We start from the raw sequence: 22,883 nt of genomic DNA, 5'->3' as shown, positions 1-22,883 counted from the left end.
ACAGTGCTTTAGACAAACATCAGCGTCCCATAAATCCACAACCCTCTCTAAAGGGAGCAGGTTCTGTTGCCTGTTTGGATTTATGACCCAGGCGTGGATGTGGGCTTTGGGAGTGTGTGTAAGACATGGAAGATGAACCAGACCTCTTAGATATTGGTGTGTCATGTTGTTTCATACACCACAGATCTGATCCCCCCCTCCCTCATATCTCAGGGAGAAGAGGGGGGTGGATGGATAGATGCAAGGGGCATTTTAAGGGTTTCTATGTACATGCACAGGGCAGATGTCTGCTCAGTGCATGCTGGCAGGTGTGTAAGAGTTTGCATGACAGTTTTCATGCAAAGATAATATGAGTGGGCTCTAATGGCTGCAATGTTTCTCTCTTGTTTTTTTTCTTCTGTTTTTTTATTTTATTTCCTCCATTGTTTCTTCTTTGCTGCAACACCATCAGAGGCCAACAACATCCCAGGTAAGTTGATAATGTCCTTAAGGCTAAATTGAAGCTGTCTTTTATAGGTGGTGAAAACATTAATGATGCAGAATGCATATGATATTCAAATGTACAGTAATATAAACTGATATTTTCAAACATGCTATTGCTCTCTTTACCATAATGAAAAATGCTTAGTTGCCATGAAATCAAAGTTGCAATAGATGAAAAATAAAATAAAAAGTGAAATCTACGTAAAATAACTGTTCACACTAAGATCTAAGATCTCTAGTATAATATGCATTTGGAAAAATAAAATTCTACTTTAATCACTAAATTAATCATCATATCAATGTACTTTGCCCCATTTATATTAAACAACACACAAAATGCACAACACTGTAAAAAATATTTTTAAAAGTTGCAGAAAAAACAAAGATTATTGGAATATTTTTGCCAAGAAATACCATTTCAGTATTTCTACATAAAAATGTCAAAATGTAATATAATATGTTATTCGACATTTCTTTGTGATTAATTTTCTAATTTAGCAGTTTCTGTGTGTAAATAATTTGTACCAACATTTTGACTATAGATGACTTCATAATGTATTTACATTTTTTTTTAATTGAGCTGTCACATTAGATAAAACATCTAAATGAATACAAATAAACAACTTAAGCCAATAATTTCAATGAAAATGCAAAAGCAGAGACTTTTGTAATTACTACTTTGTGTCAAATTATTAAAACTTTGTTACACTTTATTTTAAGGCGTCCTTGTTACAGTGTTATTATACATTTAAGCACTGAGTAATATTAATTAACTACATGTATGGTTAGGGTTAGGATTAGGGTTTGGATTTGGGTTACTTGCATGTAATTATGCATAATTAATTAATTAATTGTTATCATAATAGTAAATACATGTAACCTGTTTAACAACACCTTAAAATATAAGAGTTATATAATAGATAAGATGTTCATAAACCCTTTCCTTCTGCAAAGATTGAATGTCATTGTATGTTCATATACATACCTATAGATGTTCTTTTCTTTGTGTCCCTTTCTCTGTTTCTCAAAGGATTTGCACACATGATGATGGCGGATCAAGGTATGCCACACCTCTTCACTGGTATTCACTCTGTTGAGATTGATTATGCATGCTTGAATTGACTGAATTGCTGTGCACTGAATGAGCTCAACTGTAACTCTGAACCTTGAATGCATAGATGTGAACTGTGCTTTGACCGTCTCTTCATATCTCTCCATGCTTACCTTCTGTGGATACTCTATCTCTGTTCCTTTTCAACTCCTTTCTCAAGCCAAGGGCAAAGGTACAGAACCATTTTCTTCCTCAAGTTGTGCTCTTTTGTTAACATCCTTGTTTTTAGTACTTTTTTTTGCTAATAGCAGTTCACCATGGATTAGAGTTAATTGAAGAAAAACACACAAAAGGTGTTCTAACTGCAGTCTGAATGGTCTGAACTGTGGCGTCTGTCTCCCTGGTGGTCTTATACCCAGCAGATATTTGTATCAGCTGCTAAAATGCTTAAACTGCACATTATGACTCGGTCTCATGAGAGTTTATCTATCTTGAGACCATAAATGATGCTTTATTTGCCATGCAGTGTTGTTGTGGTTTTGATCTTGCATGTGAAGGTTTGAGAAATGTCGTCTGTTTAGCCAGGTGCCAGAATAACTTTTCTCTATGTTTTTTTTTGTTTTTTTTTTGTTTTGTGTTTTTGAGAGAAAGAAAGAACTGTGATATTTCAGTCTGCCAGAACATGTGTGCTGTCATGTCATTTCATAGCTGGCTTCTCTAGGGAGGCTTGTAGATGGGCCCGATTTAGCCTTTACTTGCTGCTGGGCTGAGCATCTCTGTGGAATGCTGTTGTACCACATGTCATCCCGCCGTCTCATCCAATCCAATATTTCAGTATGTCTCAGAGTGGCCGAATAACATTCTTTAGTAGACAAGGCCTGGAATTGGCTTGATTCTTTGCAGGACCTCAATGCATCCACAAATGTGCAATCTTACACAATATAGCTGTTTTATTTAAAAGCTCAGGTTTTTTGGGGTTATTAACAAATGTCTATTTTAGCTTTGATCACTTTTTTCCCCACAGTAGAAATTTTGGTGCATACCTGAGTACATGAAGCGTTGGATTATTTTGTTGGCACAGCATATGTGAAAATGTGTATGCTTGTTTTGTTTGTTTTTCTGGATTGATCAGTTCGTAATGGTCAATTCAGAAAGCATAATAAAAGCCTTTACTTAAAAAAATACACTGTATTATAAGCTAAAACAGCATTTTGGGTGCATACAGATCTAATACAGACAAAATTACCAAAATTGACTTCCCTAGTATAGTTCTGGTGGACTTCAGAATGATTCGCAGTTGGTTTGAAAGCAGTCCAGTCTAAAAGATCTTCAGGTTAGACTCCATATTGAATTCATGAAAATGGAAACAAGACTGTGAGGGACAAACCTACAAATTTTAGGTAATTACACACAGTGTATAGTAATCCTAGATACCAGAATTTTCCAAGTTTTATGGAGTTTGTGTTCACCAAAAGTTATTATTATTATTATCATTATTTAAAAAATACACAAAAAAATAAGGCATCCAAGATGAAATCTTGAAATGTACTGTACACAAAAATTGTTTATATGCACAACTGAACAATCAAACCATGTGTGAAAATACACAAAGTCATTGAACATTAGAAATGCATAGTACAGTATAAACTAGATAGTAAAGTTTGTTTTCAAACTTTAAGTTGGCTTGAAAAAGCCTGGCCAGAAAGTTAGAAAAATGTAGAAAGTTTGAAAAGCTTAAAAAGTTTTAAAAATGTAAAAGTTTGAAAAGTTAAGAAGTTTAAAAAAAGAAAGTGATTAACATATTACTAGCATTATAAGCAAGTGACTACCATGTCGTTAGCATGATTAGCAAAGTTGTTAACATGTTTCTAGCATGTTGAGAGCATGATTTTAGCATGATTAGCATTTTGCTAGCATGTTTCTAGCATGTGACTAGCATGTTTCTAGCATGATTAGCATGTTGCTAGCATTTCGCTAACATTTTGCTAGCATGATTAGCATGTTGCTAGCATGTTTGTAGCATGATTAGCATGTTGCTAACATGTTTCTAGCATGATTAGCATGTGGCTAGCATGTTGTTAGCATGTTTCGAGCATGATTAGCATGTTGCTAGTATGTCGCTAACATTTTGCTAGCATGATTAGCATGTTGCTAGCATGTTTGTAGCATGATAAGCATGTTGTTAACATTTTAGTAGCATGATTAGCATGTGGCTAACATGTCTCTAGCATGATTTTCATGTTGCTAGCATTTTATTAACATGATTAGCAAGTGACTAGCATGTCGTTAGCATGTTTGTAGCATGATTAGCATTTTGCTAGCATTTTGCTAGCATGATTAGCATGTTGCTAGCATTCCACTAGCATGTTTGTAGAATGATTAGCATGTTGTTAACATGTCGCTAGCATTTTGTTAGCATGATTAGCATGTTGCTAATATGTTTGTAGCATGATTAGCATGTTGCTAGCATGTCGCTAGCATGTTTGTAGCATTATTAGCATTTTGCTAACATGTTTCTAGTATGATTAGCATGTTGCTAGCATGTTGCTAGCATTTTTGTAGCATGATTAGCATGTTGTTAGCATGTAACTAACATTTTGCTAGCATGATTAGCATGTTGCTAGCATGTTTCTAGCATGATTAGCATGTTGCTAGCATGTTTCTAGCATGATTAGCATGTGGCTAGCATGTTGTTAGCATGTTTCTAGCATGATTAGCATGTTGCTAGCATGTCGCTAACATTTTGCTAGCATGATTAGCATGTTGCTAGCATGTTTGTAGCATGATTAGCATGTTGCTAACATGTTTCTAGCATGATTAGCATGTGGCTAGCATGTCTCTAGCATGTTGTTAGCATGTTTCTAGCATGATTAGCATGTTGCTAGCATGTCGCTAACATTTTGCTAGCATGATTAGCATGTTGCTAGCATGTTTGTAGCATGATTAGCATGTTGTTAACATTTTAGTAGCATGATTAGCATGTGGCTAGCATGTCTCTAGCATGTTGTTAGCATGTTTCTAGCATGATTAGCATGTTGCTAGCCTGTCGCTAACATTTTGCTAGCATGATTAGCATGTTGCTAGCATGTTTGTAGCATGATTAGCATGTTGTTAACATTTTAGTAGCATGATAAGCATGTGGCTAGCATGTCTCTAGCATGATTTTCATGTTGCTAGCATTTTATTAACATGATTAGCAAGTGACTAGCATGTCGTTAGCATGTTTGTAGCATTATTAGCATGTTGCTAGTATGTCTCTAGCATGTTTTTAGAATGATTAGTATACAACTAGCATGTTGCTAGCATGATTAAAATGTGACTAGCATGTGGCTAGCATGGCTAGCAAGTGACTAACATGTTTCTATGCTAATCCAGGTAAAACCAGTTGATTAAGTTAGAAACCAGCTAAGACCAGCGTGACAGTGGCCAAAACTACTTTAAAACCATGTTAAAAGCATGTTTTTGACATGATTATCAAGTTACTAACATGTTGTTAACATGTTTCTATGATAATCGAGCTAAAACCAGTTGATTCAGTTAGAAACCAGCTAAGACCAGCTTGACAGTGGCCAAAACCACTTTAAACCATGTTAGAAGTATGTTTCTAGTCTGATTAGCAAGTTACTAGCATGTTATTAACATGTTTCTATGATAATCTAGTTAAAACCAGTTGATTCAGTAAAGAAAACCACCTAAAACCAGCTAAGACCAGCTAAAGCCAGCTTGACAGTGGCCAAAACCACTTTAAACCATGTTAGAAGTATGTTTCTAGTCTGATTATCAAGTTACTAACATGTTGTTAACATGTTTCTATGATAATCTAGCTAAAACCAGTTGATTCAGTAAAGAAAACCACCTAAAACCAGCTAAGACCAGCTAAAGCCAGCTTGACAGTGGCCAAAACCACTTTAAAACTTGTTAGAAGTATGTTTCTAGACTGATTAGCAAATTACTAACATGTTGTTAATATGTTTTTATGATAATCTAGCTAAAACCAGTTGTTTCATTAAAGAAAACCACCTAAAACCAGCTAAGACCAGCTAAAGCCAGCTTGACAGTGGCCAAAACCACTTTAAACCATGTTAGAAGTATGTTTCTAGTCTGATTAGCAAGTTACTAACATGGTATTAACATGTTTCTATGATAATCTAGCTAAAACCAGTTGATTCAGTAAAGAAAACCACCTAAAACCAGCTAAGACCAGCTAAGGCCAGCGTGACAGTGGCCAAAACCACTTTAAAACTTGTTAGAAGTATGTTTCTAGTCTGATTAGTGAGTAACTAGCATGTTGTTAGCATGTTTCTATAAGAATCTGGCAAAAACCAGCTAAAAACAGTGGATTCAGTAAAAACCAGCTAAAACCCAGCTAAGACCAGCGTGAGAGTGGTCAAAACCACTTAAAAACCAGTTTGGGAGACTAGCCAAAACAACTGATCAGCTTAGGCTGGTTTTAGCTGTATTCTAAGTAGAGAGTTTTTAAGGTTTGCCCTGGTAGTAGACAGCTTAAATATATTATAAGCCTTATTTTTCAAAAGTTTGTACCCCCGCAATGAAAGTCTATGGGATTTAAGGTGGTTTTGGTAGTCTGGTTTACGAAAACCATAAGCAGAATCAGTTAGAAAAGATATAGCAACCCGAGTCAGACCAGTCTGAAGGTCTGACCCGAGTTTGGTGGTTCTAGCTTGAAAGCTCTAGGAGGAGATAGTGTTTAAAATTTGGCTCAGAAGAATAATAATAATAACTAGATAGTAAAGTTTGTTTTCAAACTTTAAGTTGGCTTGAAAAAGCCTGGCCAGAAAGTTAGAAAAATGTAGAAAGTTTGAAAAGCTTAAAAAGTTTTAAAAATGTAAAAGTTTGAAAAGTTAAGAAGTTTAAAAAAGAAAGTGATTAACATATTACTAGCATTATAAGCAAGTGACTACCATGTCGTTAGCATGATTAGCAAAGTTGTTAACATGTTTCTAGCATGTTGAGAGCATGATTTTAGCATGATTAGCATTTTGCTAGCATGTTTCTAGCATGTGACTAGCATGTTTCTAGCATGATTAGCATGTTGCTAGCATTTCGCTAACATTTTGCTAGCATGATTAGCATGTTGCTAGCATGTTTGTAGCATGATTAGCATGTTGCTAACATGTCGCTAGCATGTTTGTAGCATTATTAGCATTTTGTTAACATGTTTCTAGTATGATTAGCATGTTGCTAGCATGTTGCTAGCATTTTTGTAGCATGATTAGCATGTTGTTAGCATGTAACTAACATTTTGCTAGCATGATTAGCATGTTGCTAGCATGTTTCTAGCATGATTAGCATGTTGCTAGCATGTTTCTAGCATGATTAGCATGTTGCTAGCATGTTTCTAGCATGATTAGCATGTGGCTAGCATGTTGTTAGCATGTTTCTAGCATGATTAGCATGTTGCTAGCATGTCGCTAACATTTTGCTAGCATGATTAGCATGTTGCTAGCATGTTTGTAGCATGATTAGCATGTTGCTAACATGTTTCTAGCATTATTAGCATGTGGCTAGCATGTCTCTAGCATGTCTCTAGCATGTTGTTAGCATGATTAGCATGTTGCTAGCATGTCGCTAACATTTTGCTAGCATGATTAGCATGTTGCTAGCATGTTTGTAGCATGATTAGCATGTTGTTAACATTTTAGTAGCATGATTAGCATGTGGCTAGCATGTCTCTAGCATGTTGTTAGCATGTTTCTAGCATGATTAGCATGTTGCTAGCATGTCGCTAACATTTTGCTAGCATGATTAGCATGTTGCTAGCATGTCGCTAACATTTTGCTAGCATGATTAGCATGTTGCTAGCATGTTTGTAGCATGATTAGCATGTTGCTAACATGTTTCTAGCATGATTAGCATGTGGCTAGCATGTCTCTAGCATGTTGTTAGCATGTTTCTAGCATGATTAGCATGTTGCTAGCATGTCGCTAACATTTTGCTAGCATGATTAGCATGTTGCTAGCATGTTTGTAGCATGATTAGCATGTTGTTAACATTTTAGTAGCATGATAAGCATGTGGCTAGCATGTCTCTAGCATGATTTTCATGTTGCTAGCATTTTATTAACATGATTAGCAAGTGACTAGCATGTCGTTAGCATGTTTGTAGCATGATTAGCATGTTGCTAGTATGTCTCTAGCATGTTTTTAGAATGATTAGTATACAACTAGCATGTTGCTAGCATGATTAAAATGTGACTAGCATGTGGCTAGCATGGCTAGCAAGTGACTAACATGTTTCTATGATAATCGAGCTAAAACCAGTTGATTCAGTTAGAAACCAGCTAAGACCAGCTTGACAGTGGCCAAAACCACTTTAAACCATGTTAGAAGTATGTTTCTAGTCTGATTAGCAAGTTACTAGCATGTTATTAACATGTTTCTATGATAATCTAGTTAAAACCAGTTGATTCAGTAAAGAAAACCACCTAAAACCAGCTAAGACCAGCTGAAGCCAGCTTCACAGTGGCCAAAACCACTTTAAACCATGTTAGAAGTATGTTTCTAGTCTGATTATCAAGTTACTAACATGTTGTTAACATGTTTCTATGATAATCTAGCTAAAACCAGTTGATTCAGTAAAGAAAACCACCTAAAACCAGCTAAGACCAGCTAAAGCCAGCTTGACAGTGGCCAAAACCACTTTAAACCATGTTAGAAGTATGTTTCTAGACTGATTAGCAAATTACTAACATGTTGTTAATATGTTTTTATGATAATCTAGCTAAAACCAGTTGATTCATTAAAGAAAACCACCTTAAACCAGCTAAGACCAGCTAAAGCCAGCTTGACAGTGGCCAAAACCACTTTAAACCATGTTAGAAGTATGTTTCTAGTCTGATTAGCAAGTTACTAACATGGTATTAACATGTTTCTATGATAATCTAGCTAAAACCAGTTGATTCAGTAAAGAAAACCACCTAAAACCAGCTAAGACCAGCTAAGGCCAGCGTGACAGTGGCCAAAACCACTTTAAAACTTGTTAGAAGTATGTTTCTAGTCTGATTAGTGAGTAACTAGCATGTTGTTAGCATGTTTCTATGCGAATCTGGCAAAAACCAGCTAAAAACAGTGGATTCAGTAAAAACCAGCTAAAACCCAGCTAAGACCAGCGTGAGAGTGGTCAAAACCACTTAAAAACCAGTTTGGGAGACTAGCCAAAACAACTGATCAGCTTAGGCTGGTTTTAGCTGTATTCTCAGTAGAGAGTTTTTAAGGTTTGCCCTGGTAGTAGACAGCTTAAATATATTATAAGCCTTATTTTTCAAAAGTTTGTACCCCCGCAATGAAAGTCTATGGGATTTAAGGTGGTTTTGGTAGTCTGGTTTACGAAAACCATAAGCAGAATCAGTTAGAAAAGATATAGCAACCCGAGTCAGACCAGTCTGAAGGTCTGACCCGAGTTTGGTGGTTCTAGCTTGAAAGCTCTAGGAGGAGATAGTGTTTAAAATTTGGCTCAGAAGAATAATAATAATAACTAGATAAAAAAGTTCGTCAAGACAAACTTTAAGTTGGCTTGAGAAAGCCTGGCCAGTTTAAAGAGTTTAAAATTAAATTTTAAGTTAAGTTAAAAAGTTTGATAATTGCTATGCAGTTGCTAGGGTACCCGGAGTGGTTGCTAAGGTGTTGCTAGGGTACCCGGAGTGGTTGCTAGGGTGTTGCTATGCGGTTGCTAGGGTACCTGGGATGGTTGCTAGGGTGTTGCTATGCGGTTGCTAGGGTACCCTGAGTGGTTGCTAGGGTGTTGCTATGCGGTTGCTAGTGTATCTGGGATGGTTGCTAGGGGTGTTGCTATGCGGTTGCTAGGGTACCCTGAGTGGTTGCTAAGGTGTTGCTATGCGGTTGCTAGGATACCTGGGATGGTTGCTAGGGTGTTGCTATGCGGTTGCTAGGGTACCCTGAGTGGTTGCTAAGGTGTTGCTATGCGGTTGCTAGGGGGGTAGTCTTGGGACTGGGTATAAGGTGTTGCTATGCGGTTACTAGGGTACCTGGGATGGTTGCTAGGGTGTTGCTATGTGGTTGCTAGGGTACCTGGGATGGTTGCTAGGGTGTTGCTATGCGGTTGCTAGGGTACCCTGAGTGGTTGCTAAGGTGTTGCTATGCGGTTGCTAGGGTATCCGGGATGGTTGCTAGGGTGTTGCTATGCGGTTGCTAGGGTACCCTGAGTGGTTGCTAAGGTGTTGCTATGCGGTTGCTAGGGTATCTGGGATGTTTGCTAGGGTGTTGCTATGCGGTTGCTAGGGTACCCTGAGTGGTTGCTAAGGTGTTGCTATGCGGTTGCTAGGGTAACTGGGATGGTTGCTAGGGTGTTGCTATTTGGTTGCTAGGGTTTTGTAATGAGGTTGCTAGGATACCCTGGGTGGTTTCTAGGTTAGTTTGGATAGTTGCTAGAGTGTTGCTATGAAGATAGATAGATAGATAGATAGATAGATAGATAGATAGATAGATAGATAGATAGATAGATAGATAGATTAGAAACAGACAGATTATAGATAGATAGATAGATAGATAGATAGATAGATAGATAGATAGATAGATTAGAAACAGACAGATTATAGATAGATAGATAGATAGATAGATAGATAGATAGATAGATAGATAGATAGATAGATTAGAAACAGATAGATTGTAGATAGATAGATAGATAGATAGATAGATAGATAGATAGATAGATAGATAGATTAGAAACAGACAGATTATAGATAGATAGATTAGAAACAGATTATAGATAGATAGATAGATAGATAGATAGATAGATAGATAGATAGATAGATAGATAGATATGATATGATAGATGAGTTTGAATGAGTTTGAATGAGTTTGAATGGGTTAGTAATAGTACATAGGTTAGTCTGATTGAGTCTAATGGGCTTCAGTGTGTTTAGATTTGAATTTTTGACAGTTGGAGTTTGACGGAATGTTCAGTTGAGCAGAGGCTTTTCAATGTAAGTCTATGGGAGTTTTTATGATCTTTAATCTTCAGTTTTATGAAAAGTATAAGTCCGATCAGTCTAAAAAGATATAGCAACTAACTTCAGATCAGTCTGAAGAGCTGGGCTGAGTTTGGAGTTTGTAGAGTTAAAGCTCTAGGAGGAGTAGCAGTTGAAAATTTAGTCTCAGAAGAATAATAATAACTAGATAAAAAAGTTCGTCGAGACAAACTTTAAGTTGGCTTGAGAAAGGCGGTGCAGAAAGTTTGAAAAAGTTAGAAAAGTTTGAAAAGTTTAAGAAGTTTAAAAAGTTTTAAGTTTGATGGTTTTCAGTCTGAGATAGATCAGATAGATAGATAGATAGATAGATAGATAGATAGATAGATAGACACAGTCAGAAGATAGATAGATAGATCTAGGGTCCCCAGGAGTGGTTGCTAAGGTGTTGCTAAGCGGTTGCTAGGGTACCCTGAGTGGTTGCTAAGGTGTTGCTATGCGGTTGCTAGGGTATCTGGGATGGATGCTAGGGTGTTGCTATGCGGTTGCTAGGGTACCCTGAGTGGTTGCTAAGGTGTTGCTATGCGGTTGCTAGGGTATCTGGGATGGTTGCTAGGGTGTTGCTAAGCGGTTGCTAGGGTACCCTGAGTGGTTGCTAAGGTGTTGCTATGCGGTTGCTAGGGTATCTGGGATGGTTGCTAGGGTGTTGCTATGCGGTTGCTAGGGTACCCTGAGTGGTTGCTAAGGTGTTTCTATGCGGTTGCTAGGGTATCTGGGATGGTTGCTAGGGTGTTGCTATGCGGTTGCTAGGGTACCCCGAGTGGTTGCTAAGGTGTTGCTATGCGGTTGCTAGGGTATCTGGGATGGTTGCTAGGGTGTTGCTATGCGGTTGCTAGGGTACCCCGAGTGGTTGCTAAGGTGTTGCTATGTGGTTGCTAGGATACCCTGGGTGGTTTCTAGGTTGGTTTGGATAGTTGCTAGAGTGTTGCTATGAAGATAGATAGATACATAGATAGATAGATAGATAGATAGATTAGAAACAGTCAGATTATAGATAGATAGATAGATAGATAGATAGATAGATAGATAGATAGATAGATAGATTAGAAACAGACAGATTATAGATAGATAGATAGATAGATATAATAGATAGATTAGAAACAGACAGATTATAGATAGATAGAGATAAAATAGATAGATTAGAAACAGACAGATTATAGATAGATAGATAGATAGTTTAGAAACAGACAGATTATAGATAGATAGATAGATAGATAGATAGATAGATAGATAGATAGATAGATAGATTAGAAACAGACAGATTATAGATAGATAGATAAATAGATTAGAAACAGACAGATTATAGATAGATAGATAGATAGATAGATAGATAGATAGATAGATAGATTAGAAACAGTCAGATTATAGATAGATAGATAGATTAGAAACAGACAGATTATAGATAGATAGATAGATAGATTAGAAACAGACAGATTATAGATAGATAGATTAGAAACAGACAGATTATAGATAGATAGATAGATTAGAAACAGACAGATTATAGATAGATAGATAGTTTAGAAACAGACAGATTATAGATAGATAGATAGATTAGAAACAGACAGATTATAGATAGATAGATAGATAGATAGATAGATAGATGAGTTTGAATGAGTTTGAATGAGTTTGAATGGGTTAGTAATAGTACATAGAATATGTACATAGTACATAGACTATGAGTTTAATGGGCTTCAGTGTGTTTAGATTTGAATTTTTGACAGTTGGAGTTTGACGGAATGTTCAGTTGAGCAGAGGCTTTTCAATGCAAGTCTATGGGAGTTTTTATGATTTTTAATCTTCAGTTTTATGAAAAGTATAAGTCCGATCAGTCTAAAAAGATATAGCAACTAACTTCAGATCAGTTTGAAGATCTGGGCTGAGTTTGGAGTCTGTAGAGTTAAAGCTCTAGGAGGAGTAGCAGTTGAAAATTTTAGTCTCAGAAGAATAATAATAATAATAATAATAAGTTTAAATAGAATATCAGTAAGTTGGCTCTCTCAAGCCAACTTAATAAGTTTAAATAGAATATCAGTAAGTTGGCTTTCTCAAGCCAACTTAACTAGATAGTAAAGTTTGTTTTCAAACTTTAAGTTGGCTTGAAAAAGCCTGGCCAGAAAGTTAGAAAAATGTAGAAAGTTTGAAAAGCTTAAAAAGTTTTAAAAATGTAAAAGTTTGAAAAGTTAAGAAGTTTAAAAAAGAAAGTGATTAACATATTACTAGCATTATAAGCAAGTGACTACCATGTCGTTAGCATGATTAGCAAAGTTGTTAACATGTTTCTAGCATGTTGAGAGCATGATTTTAGCATGATTAGCATTTTGCTAGCATGTTTCTAGCATGTGACTAGCATGTTTCTAGCATGATTAGCATGTTGCTAGCATTTCGCTAACATTTTGCTAGCATGATTAGCATGTTGCTAGCATGTTTGTAGCATGATTAGCATGTTGCTAACATGTCGCTAGCATGTTTGTAGCATTATTAGCATTTTGTTAACATGTTTCTAGTATGATTAGCATGTTGCTAGCATGTTGCTAGCATTTTTGTAGCATGATTAGCATGTTGTTAGCATGTAACTAACATTTTGCTAGCATGATTAGCATGTTGCTAGCATGTTTCTAGCATGATTAGCATGTTGCTAGCATGTTTCTAGCATGATTAGCATGTTGCTAGCATGTTTCTAGCATGATTAGCATGTGGCTAGCATGTTGTTAGCATGTTTCTAGCATGATTAGCATGTTGCTAGCATGTCGCTAACATTTTGCTAGCATGATTAGCATGTTGCTAGCATGTTTGTAGCATGATTAGCATGTTGCTAACATGTTTCTAGCATTATTAGCATGTGGCTAGCATGTCTCTAGCATGTCTCTAGCATGTTGTTAGCATGATTAGCATGTTGCTAGCATGTCGCTAACATTTTGCTAGCATGATTAGCATGTTGCTAGCATGTTTGTAGCATGATTAGCATGTTGTTAACATTTTAGTAGCATGATTAGCATGTGGCTAGCATGTCTCTAGCATGTTGTTAGCATGTTTCTAGCATGATTAGCATGTTGCTAGCATGTCGCTAACATTTTGCTAGCATGATTAGCATGTTGCTAGCATGTCGCTAACATTTTGCTAGCATGATTAGCATGTTGCTAGCATGTTTGTAGCATGATTAGCATGTTGCTAACATGTTTCTAGCATGATTAGCATGTGGCTAGCATGTCTCTAGCATGTTGTTAGCATGTTTCTAGCATGATTAGCATGTTGCTAGCATGTCGCTAACATTTTGCTAGCATGATTAGCATGTTGCTAGCATGTTTGTAGCATGATTAGCATGTTGTTAACATTTTAGTAGCATGATAAGCATGTGGCTAGCATGTCTCTAGCATGATTTTCATGTTGCTAGCATTTTATTAACATGATTAGCAAGTGACTAGCATGTCGTTAGCATGTTTGTAGCATGATTAGCATGTTGCTAGTATGTCTCTAGCATGTTTTTAGAATGATTAGTATACAACTAGCATGTTGCTAGCATGATTAAAATGTGACTAGCATGTGGCTAGCATGGCTAGCAAGTGACTAACATGTTTCTATGATAATCGAGCTAAAACCAGTTGATTCAGTTAGAAACCAGCTAAGACCAGCTTGACAGTGGCCAAAACCACTTTAAACCATGTTAGAAGTATGTTTCTAGTCTGATTAGCAAGTTACTAGCATGTTATTAACATGTTTCTATGATAATCTAGTTAAAACCAGTTGATTCAGTAAAGAAAACCACCTAAAACCAGCTAAGACCAGCTGAAGCCAGCTTCACAGTGGCCAAAACCACTTTAAACCATGTTAGAAGTATGTTTCTAGTCTGATTATCAAGTTACTAACATGTTGTTAACATGTTTCTATGATAATCTAGCTAAAACCAGTTGATTCAGTAAAGAAAACCACCTAAAACCAGCTAAGACCAGCTAAAGCCAGCTTGACAGTGGCCAAAACCACTTTAAACCATGTTAGAAGTATGTTTCTAGACTGATTAGCAAATTACTAACATGTTGTTAATATGTTTTTATGATAATCTAGCTAAAACCAGTTGATTCATTAAAGAAAACCACCTTAAACCAGCTAAGACCAGCTAAAGCCAGCTTGACAGTGGCCAAAACCACTTTAAACCATGTTAGAAGTATGTTTCTAGTCTGATTAGCAAGTTACTAACATGGTATTAACATGTTTCTATGATAATCTAGCTAAAACCAGTTGATTCAGTAAAGAAAACCACCTAAAACCAGCTAAGACCAGCTAAGGCCAGCGTGACAGTGGCCAAAACCACTTTAAAACTTGTTAGAAGTATGTTTCTAGTCTGATTAGTGAGTAACTAGCATGTTGTTAGCATGTTTCTATGCGAATCTGGCAAAAACCAGCTAAAAACAGTGGATTCAGTAAAAACCAGCTAAAACCCAGCTAAGACCAGCGTGAGAGTGGTCAAAACCACTTAAAAACCAGTTTGGGAGACTAGCCAAAACAACTGATCAGCTTAGGCTGGTTTTAGCTGTATTCTCAGTAGAGAGTTTTTAAGGTTTGCCCTGGTAGTAGACAGCTTAAATATATTATAAGCCTTATTTTTCAAAAGTTTGTACCCCCGCAATGAAAGTCTATGGGATTTAAGGTGGTTTTGGTAGTCTGGTTTACGAAAACCATAAGCAGAATCAGTTAGAAAAGATATAGCAACCCGAGTCAGACCAGTCTGAAGGTCTGACCCGAGTTTGGTGGTTCTAGCTTGAAAGCTCTAGGAGGAGATAGTGTTTAAAATTTGGCTCAGAAGAATAATAATAATAATAATAAGATTAAATAGTAGATCAGTAAGTTGGCTTTTTCAAGCCAACTTAATAATAAGATTAAATAGTAGATCAGTAAGTTGGCTTTTTCAAGCCAACTTAATAAGATTAAATAGTAGATCAGTAAGTTGGCTTTTTCAAGCCAACTTAATGATGTGGCTCTCTATTGAATGAATGCTGATATGAACTAAAATAAATCCAGGCATATGCTGCATTTCCACTTGCCAACCTAGTTTCTTTCCTCAACCCAGTTTATGTGCTAAGTCAGAGCCCAGTCAGCGAGAACCTGGCAGACCGACAATACCATATAGCCAGTCAGATGCATTAGCACATATTTGCCTGCGTTGCATTAAAAGCATTTGTATTGTAGCGCTGTCTGTCTCTCCCGCTACCACCCTGTGTTAAATCCCTCTGCTAGATGCAGGGACATTATTACAAATCAGCCTGGCTGTACGCCCAAGTTAAGACGACAAGGGCTTCCATTTAGGAGCCCATTTGCATCTCCACCATGCTGAGTGATTCTATGAAATGTTTAATTTATCTGCATTTGTTTCTATCGCAGCAACTCTTCCTTTCACCTGTCATCACAGCTCGAGTTTGTATAGCATGTAAATCTTTCATTTTTAAACCTTTCCTCAGAAACCTCTCGCAGTTTAACCTTAGGAAGGTTCCTAATTGTTGTGCTTTGTAATATTTGACACTGTTGTGTCTGCAGTACCATAAAGGGAGGAAGTGAGAGGCAGCAGCTGTTTTTGGGTAGCCCAGGGCTTGTCGCTCATGTCTGTGTGTCCTACGGCTCTCGGACGCCATTCCTTTGCACCTGTCTGAAGTCAATCATATCAGTCCTCTCTGGCACAGGCATATGTCAGCAAACAACAGAAAGTCACAGGACACTGATGAAGAAGGGTCTCTCAGGACTTCCTGTCTCTCGTTGTTTTTGATTCTGTCCTCTTTCCTTCTATCTGTTAGTTTATCTGTGATGCCACTTTCTTTTATTTTCCCAGAGAAACCTTTTGGTGTTCAGAGGTTGTGGTTTAATAACTTAGGAGACATAACAGAGTTCTCATTTGTTTTTCTTTGAAGTATCAGCTTTGTCTCGGATGATTTCTAGAAATTGTCACAAATAAGACAATTGTTACAGAACAGTATAGAACTGAATGAAAATGAATATGGATGGCAAGCTTAGATATTTTGGTCTAAAAAGAGTTTGAGAAATATTTGAGTTAGTATTTGATTGGGGATATTGGTCTTTAGGAATATTTGACCAAACGTTCATACATTTATTATCTTTTTTGAAACTCTAAAGAAGAATTGTGTGAGATTATGGTATTCTCATAGTCATACTGTATATGTTTCACTGAAATAAGAGTGCTTAGCATAAAATATTGTATGAAGTATTTAATGAGTTCATATCAAGTTTGGGATATTGTTGATATCTTGAGGAGACAGATTTGAGATTACTAAGGGTATTTAGATCTGAAAATCAAGAGACATAAGCAGAAGTCTTCATTCTCATAAGGGGTGCACATAAGTTTTTCTGCCTGGTTCTCATAAGAGAACCTGAAGATTTGGTTTGGTCCTCACACTGCACTTAGTTTAGACCCGTTAAATATAACTATAAAAAATACATTATTAATAGTGATACTATTATTGCACTTTTATTGTTATTTTTTTTTTATTAAATAAAGTGTGATAATACAATTATATATTTAAATAAAAAGGGAGTATTAAATACAAATATAATTATTTTGTATTAAACTTAAAAATAAACTAATATTTATTTAGCTGTTATTTCCTTTTTCATGAATTTATAATTTTCAACCTAAAAATCAGCAGGCATTTATTTTGGCGGGTTGTCGGCAGGTAAGTATATGTGCTTCCGGGTTTAGCGTTGCCGATTGAAGAGCTTAAGTGAATGAAATGCATTGTGCTTTGAAAACGGCAGTGGGTAGCTTATATGACAATATGGGCAAAATTTATATCACAATATATATTTTTATTTCGATCGATAAGATAAAATTCCAATATTGATATGAACACTATTAAAAAAGCCTCATAAAAACTGCCAAGAATGGCCACAACAAATGTCTGTACCTACAAACTTGTGACAAATTAATTTGCCAAGTCAATGAAACCTACTCCTATAAAACTATAGAATATTTTAGGGGGGAAAATGGCATAAATAAATAAATGTTCACCTTTTCTTTGTATTTAGCCTTCATACAAACAAGAAATTTGAAATCACTGTCAAATAAACATGAATAAATTACATTTTAAAATATATTCAAATTGAAAGCAGTTATTTTAAATAGTAAAAATAAGGAAAAATGTTTGGATCAAATAAATGCAGGCTTGTTGAAAAGATAATTATATATATATATATATATATATATATATATATATATATATATATATATATATATATATATATATATATATAAAACTTAAAATCTTGCTCTTCAAAAACCTTTGACTGGTAGTGTAGGCTGATTATACTTATAGATTGAGACGTACTTCAACCAGGATAAAGAGTATGAAACGTGCTCCTAGTTGCTTCAGAAAACAAAACAAAAATGAGCTACAACAAAAGCGTGTTGCTGGAGACGGGCTTCTTATATTGAAAATGCAAACTGATTGTTGTGAGAGCGGCAGAAATAATGATTTCCCCAGTAACAGCTGTAATCAAATCAGCTCCGCTCATGAACGCTTCTTTGTCAGATAAAATGAAAATGCCAACAAAACTTTTCTGAAGACAATCCTTTCCCTTCAGAGATGAATTCATATAAAAATGAATTCACCCGCTCTGCGTCTTGATTTTGAAATGTGCAGTGCTCATGTTTATTCAACAAAATCAAATGCTCCAAATAAATAAATGTATGGGAAACACTGGTAATATATATCGGAAATGTGTTTAAACGTCATATTACCGTTATTCCAAAAAATTATATTGCGATAAATATTAAATTATTGTCCTGTAGACTGAAATCTGCCAATACCATCACCGATACAGATCTTTTTAAAGCCTTCTTTTTATCATGTAGAATTATTTATAGTTATGATCCAATCAAGATTTTTAGACATTTATTCAGACCTGAATTTCATTTAAGAAAATGAATTCCTCTATTAGGTCACTCTTTGGAGAGGGGATTTTATTTTTTTTTTGACATTTTTCTAAAATATAATTTATTTCACCTAAATGTTTGATAATGCACTGTATTTTTGTTTTGACTATCGTGCAATCGTTACACAATATCTTACAAACAGCACAAGCCTGATTACGTGAGCTGTATGTGAGGCGGCATACACCAAGTTGCTCAAGCAAGTTGGAAAAACATTTAAACTACTTCATTATCACAAACATTCTAAATTAAAACTTACCAGTTACATAAACAGTCAGCTCGACTGCCTTTTCTTTTGCATTTAATTCTTTATTACTAGCAATCCTGCGGTTCATAAAGAACTTTGTTTTGCCGTCTCCACGAATGCCATCTACTGTTGCCTTGTTTATCTAAAAGTGTTTTTTTTCCTTTAAACCTAGCCAAAAAGCCATAGCATATGTGTTGATTAAGAAACACAGTAGACTTTAATAATATGCATTTATGGTGCAATATTAAATTTTCGTGTCAATCCATGTTCATAGTAACCACAAACAATATACTGTTACATTAATTTAGAGCGTGCAGCGGAAACAATCTCTGCACTGCTGCAGACGCATCGCTTCTTGAACACACTGCTGGACCACAACCATGTGCAATGTGAACGCTTTAGTCAATTAACATGAGTGCGGAAAAATACGCAGATCAAATATCCGAAAGCAATTATCAACCAATAGTGATAGGTAGCCTATCAATAATTGCACTCCAAATTATTATTATTTTTTCCCACAATAGCTACGATGCAATGTAGTATCTCTCACCTGTTCCTCTTTGTCATCTTAAATCATTTGCACAAATTATTCATTTTAGTGAATTAAATCAGTGCAAGTCTGCAAATATTGTCTGCTTCGCACAGCAGTTAGATTGGTTACTGTTGCTCTGGTTCAGACCACCCGGAGATTTCGCAAGGCATTCTGCAAGTGTGCGAGTATTTGATAGATATTAGTTTGTACAGGAGGCAGTAAATGAGTTGACCTTTTTGGACTGCAGTGGAGAATCTGAGCTTTGTTACAGGACAGAGGGGAGTGGAAAAACTGCAGCTCACGCTATGCTGATGAACTCACATGCAAGGTAATGAATTGCAGTGCCATTATGCAAATGCTATGCTAATTATCTAATCAGATTTGATTCCATTAAGGATGTTCCCAGCTTCCTAACCTTGAGAAGGCAGGGACTGATCAGCTCACTCTTCCTAAATTTGTTTAGTTTCCTTTATTTTCTTTCTTTTTATGTCCTTTGCCTTTTATTTTTCTTGAAATTAATTTTCCTTTTTTCTTTCTATTTATTTTTTTCTTTATTTTTTCCTTTTTCCTGACTTTTTCGGATTTCTTTTGTTGTTTTACATATCTATTTCAAACTGAACTGAACCATTCCAAACCAAACCCAACCAAACAAAACTAACATCTCTGACTGCTTAAAAGTTTAGAAGTTTGAAAGGAAGAGTCCTGTTGTGATTTTTCATATTTACACCTAATTTGCTGCAGTACAAAAGGCTTTACCCCCCCTGAGTGGAGTGTTTTTATGGCACAAAACAGTATTAGCTCTCCGTTACCACACATCTGAAGGCAGGTCTCCCTGACAGTGAGGTGACACATGGTGTGTGTGAAAGCCAGATAATGAAATCTTTATCACATGTTTGGGAGGCCTGTAATTCCATTTGCTCTGCTAATCCCTGGGTCACTCTGTCTCTCTGTCACTCACTGAACAAACCTGTCTAACCAGAATTACCCTTGCATTCATCTAAAGTTTACACTCTTTTTAATGGCACAGATGTAATGAGCCCAAATAAGCCTTCTTTTAAAATGGAGCCTTGATTACTTTCTTAATAAAAGTAGGTTACAAATGTTGTCTCTAAGCAAATTTAAAGTTATGAAGCATGAGTCTCTTATTTGGTAAAGATATGTCAGGAAACATGCCGGTCCGATGCAGTGTCATGTTTTATATTTCATGTTATCCGTAATTTATATGTTTTTTATTTTTTATTTTTTTTATTAAATGTCATGGACTGAAGACTCCTCAGGCCTCATCAGTGCAGGAAGAGCTCTCAGGGAAGCCTGATTGAGCCACCTTGCCGGCTCTCTGCTGATCAGAGCGTGATGGCCTCTCTTGTGTAATCAGGACCAGCCACACAGGGCGTCCTTTAACAAAATAGCCTCATCACCAACCCCCTCCATGATCTCCCCCCTCTCCATACACTGTAACCGAGACAACAGAACTCCTCACCGTCCCCCTCCCCACGACCCTCTATTTCCAAATCCCAAAGGATCTTTTCAGCGCAACACTGAAAAGAACATCAATCACACCCGATATGCGCACATGTACAAACAAAAAAAAAAAAAATGAAGCCTTATTCTGCCACCCCCCAGTCCACCCATCTGAATGCAGTTATGCCCATAATTGCCTCCAATTTCCCTGAGTCACACCTGACATATTAAGCTACTGTACACAACGATTTCCTTTCTGGTCCCCAGAGGGAACAAGTGCCATTTGATTATGGCTAAATGTGATTATTGTCCTCCCGTCCAGCTGGCTTTTGGCGGTCTTTTGTCCCTGACAAAACAAGAGAACAAGGTGACCACTCTGATTGTGACCAACCAGCGCGGATGTTGCACGTTGAACAAAAAGCAGTTAATTATTTGTAAAAATAGGAATTAATGTAACAATGAAATGAACAAAAAGAAAAAAAAAATCAGATGCATTGAAGACAGTTTTTACAGAAATAGGGTTTTGTAGAATGGGTTTATCATGCTTCTTGTAAAAGCAAGTGCTACATTTTATATATATATATATATATATATATATATATATATATATATATATATATATATATATATATATATAATTTTGTTATAATTATAAAATAATAAGAGTAATTATTATTATTACAAAAGGTTTCATTATTACATGTTCTTTTGAAATGAACAAAAAGAAAGAAATGCTGTGCAAACGTTGTATGGCTTATAGCTGAAGTTTGTTTGCTTGTCTGTATGTATACTGACTGAGGAATGCAAGATATTTTTGGCCAGTCTCATCAGACATGCAGAAGAAGGAGGCACTTTTGAAAAAAAGACTGCTTTTTTTAAACCACTTCAATTAGTAACATTTAACCTCTATGTTCTGGTGAGAGGAGGGTTTGAAGTAAATGGTGGTCTGCACATACAGAATTTGAAAGTGTAACTCAAGTGAATGGAGTTTTTAGGTTGGTACAGTATCTCCTATATTACCTCATTCTTTTTTGAGACATCTCAATCACTTGGTTACATCTTTTTGGAAATGTTCTGCTTCAGACAGTAATAAAAAATTTTTTTTCTTCCACATTCAGAGTGAATAGCATTGGTCTGTTATTTGTCATTTGAAAATGTCATGTTTCAGTAATGGAAATTGATTCAGAAATGACACAACTTGTCTTTATGACACTGACAAAAATAAGCCTGGGCCAGACCTAATGGAGTTCTCCAGTTTTTATAGCCCAAAACTATGGAGAGATATAACCTTATTTACTTTACACACAAGCTTATACATGTTTTCAGCATGTTTTTGTCAGAAAATGTATATGAAATTAAATGCATACGTTTTGATTAAATATTAAACATTCTAAATGTTTTGCTGGCTGCAAAGCATAAAAAAGACGAACGTAGGCCAGAGACATTTTTATACATTATTTTTTGGTGATTTCTCCATTGCAAGGGTCAAAGGCAATATTTATTTTTAAATAACCATGATAAAGCTTTTTTTTTTTTTGTTCTGTTTTGTGGTAATGAGAGTTTATATATGAGTCACTGAGTGTAGATGTCTGGTTTTGCACATTGGTCACACAGTGCCAAGCAGTAATTGCATTGTTAGAAGTGCGCAGATGTGAACATCTGGTGTCCAGCAATGCACCTATTGATCTTCGTTATTTTGTGCACTTGGAGACAGCAAAGGACGTTCATTCCCACAATCACTCTTTAATTGTGATATGCATGAAACGAGCATATTTGCCACTATTAACCATCATTGACTGGGAGTTTTTTGAGACCAGACTTGTTTGTGCAGGCCTGCAGTAGTTTAAATTATTATAAATTTACTTGTGTAAATGCTGGACACAGTAATAATCTTTATTTACTGTTTATTAAGAGGATTACTGATATAAACATGGGATGTAGCTAATATGAAGGATACTATTAAAGGAATAGTTCACCAAGAAATGATAATTTGCTGACTTCTTACCCACCTTCATGCCATCCCAGATGAGTTTGTTTCTTCATTAAAATGGATTAGGAGAAGTTTAGCATTTCTTCACCTGCTCACCACTGGATCCTCTGCAGTTAATGAGTGCCATCAAAATAAGAATCTAAACAGCAGATGAAAACATTGCAATTATCCACCAGTAATCCACA

General features: G+C 36.0%; 1 protein-coding gene across 17 annotated transcripts in view; it reads left to right on the top strand.

Annotated features, from left to right (window-relative positions):
• nrxn3a (neurexin 3a) overlaps positions 1-22,883 on the top strand; it is a 231,977-nt gene that overhangs the window by 9,491 nt on the left and 199,603 nt on the right. For 10 of the 17 annotated variants that reach the window (XM_026286067.1, XM_026286080.1, XM_026286075.1 and 7 more), the window contains exons 3-5: positions 452-469; positions 1,514-1,543; positions 1,755-1,766. The exons of 2 other annotated variants lie outside the window; for them this stretch is intronic. In XM_026286067.1, coding sequence (XP_026141852.1) covers positions 452-469; positions 1,514-1,543; positions 1,755-1,766 — 60 coding nt within the window. The remainder of the gene's footprint in view (positions 1-451; positions 470-1,513; positions 1,544-1,754; positions 1,767-22,883) is intronic. 5 more of the 17 variants (XM_026286076.1, XM_026286077.1, XM_026286068.1 and 2 more) reach the window with 1 other exon arrangement.

Source organism: Carassius auratus, chromosome 17 (genome assembly GCF_003368295.1).
Source record: "Carassius auratus strain Wakin chromosome 17, ASM336829v1, whole genome shotgun sequence".
Lineage (NCBI taxonomy): Eukaryota > Metazoa > Chordata > Actinopteri > Cypriniformes > Cyprinidae > Carassius > Carassius auratus.
This window is presented reverse-complemented; position numbering and strand designations above follow the sequence as displayed.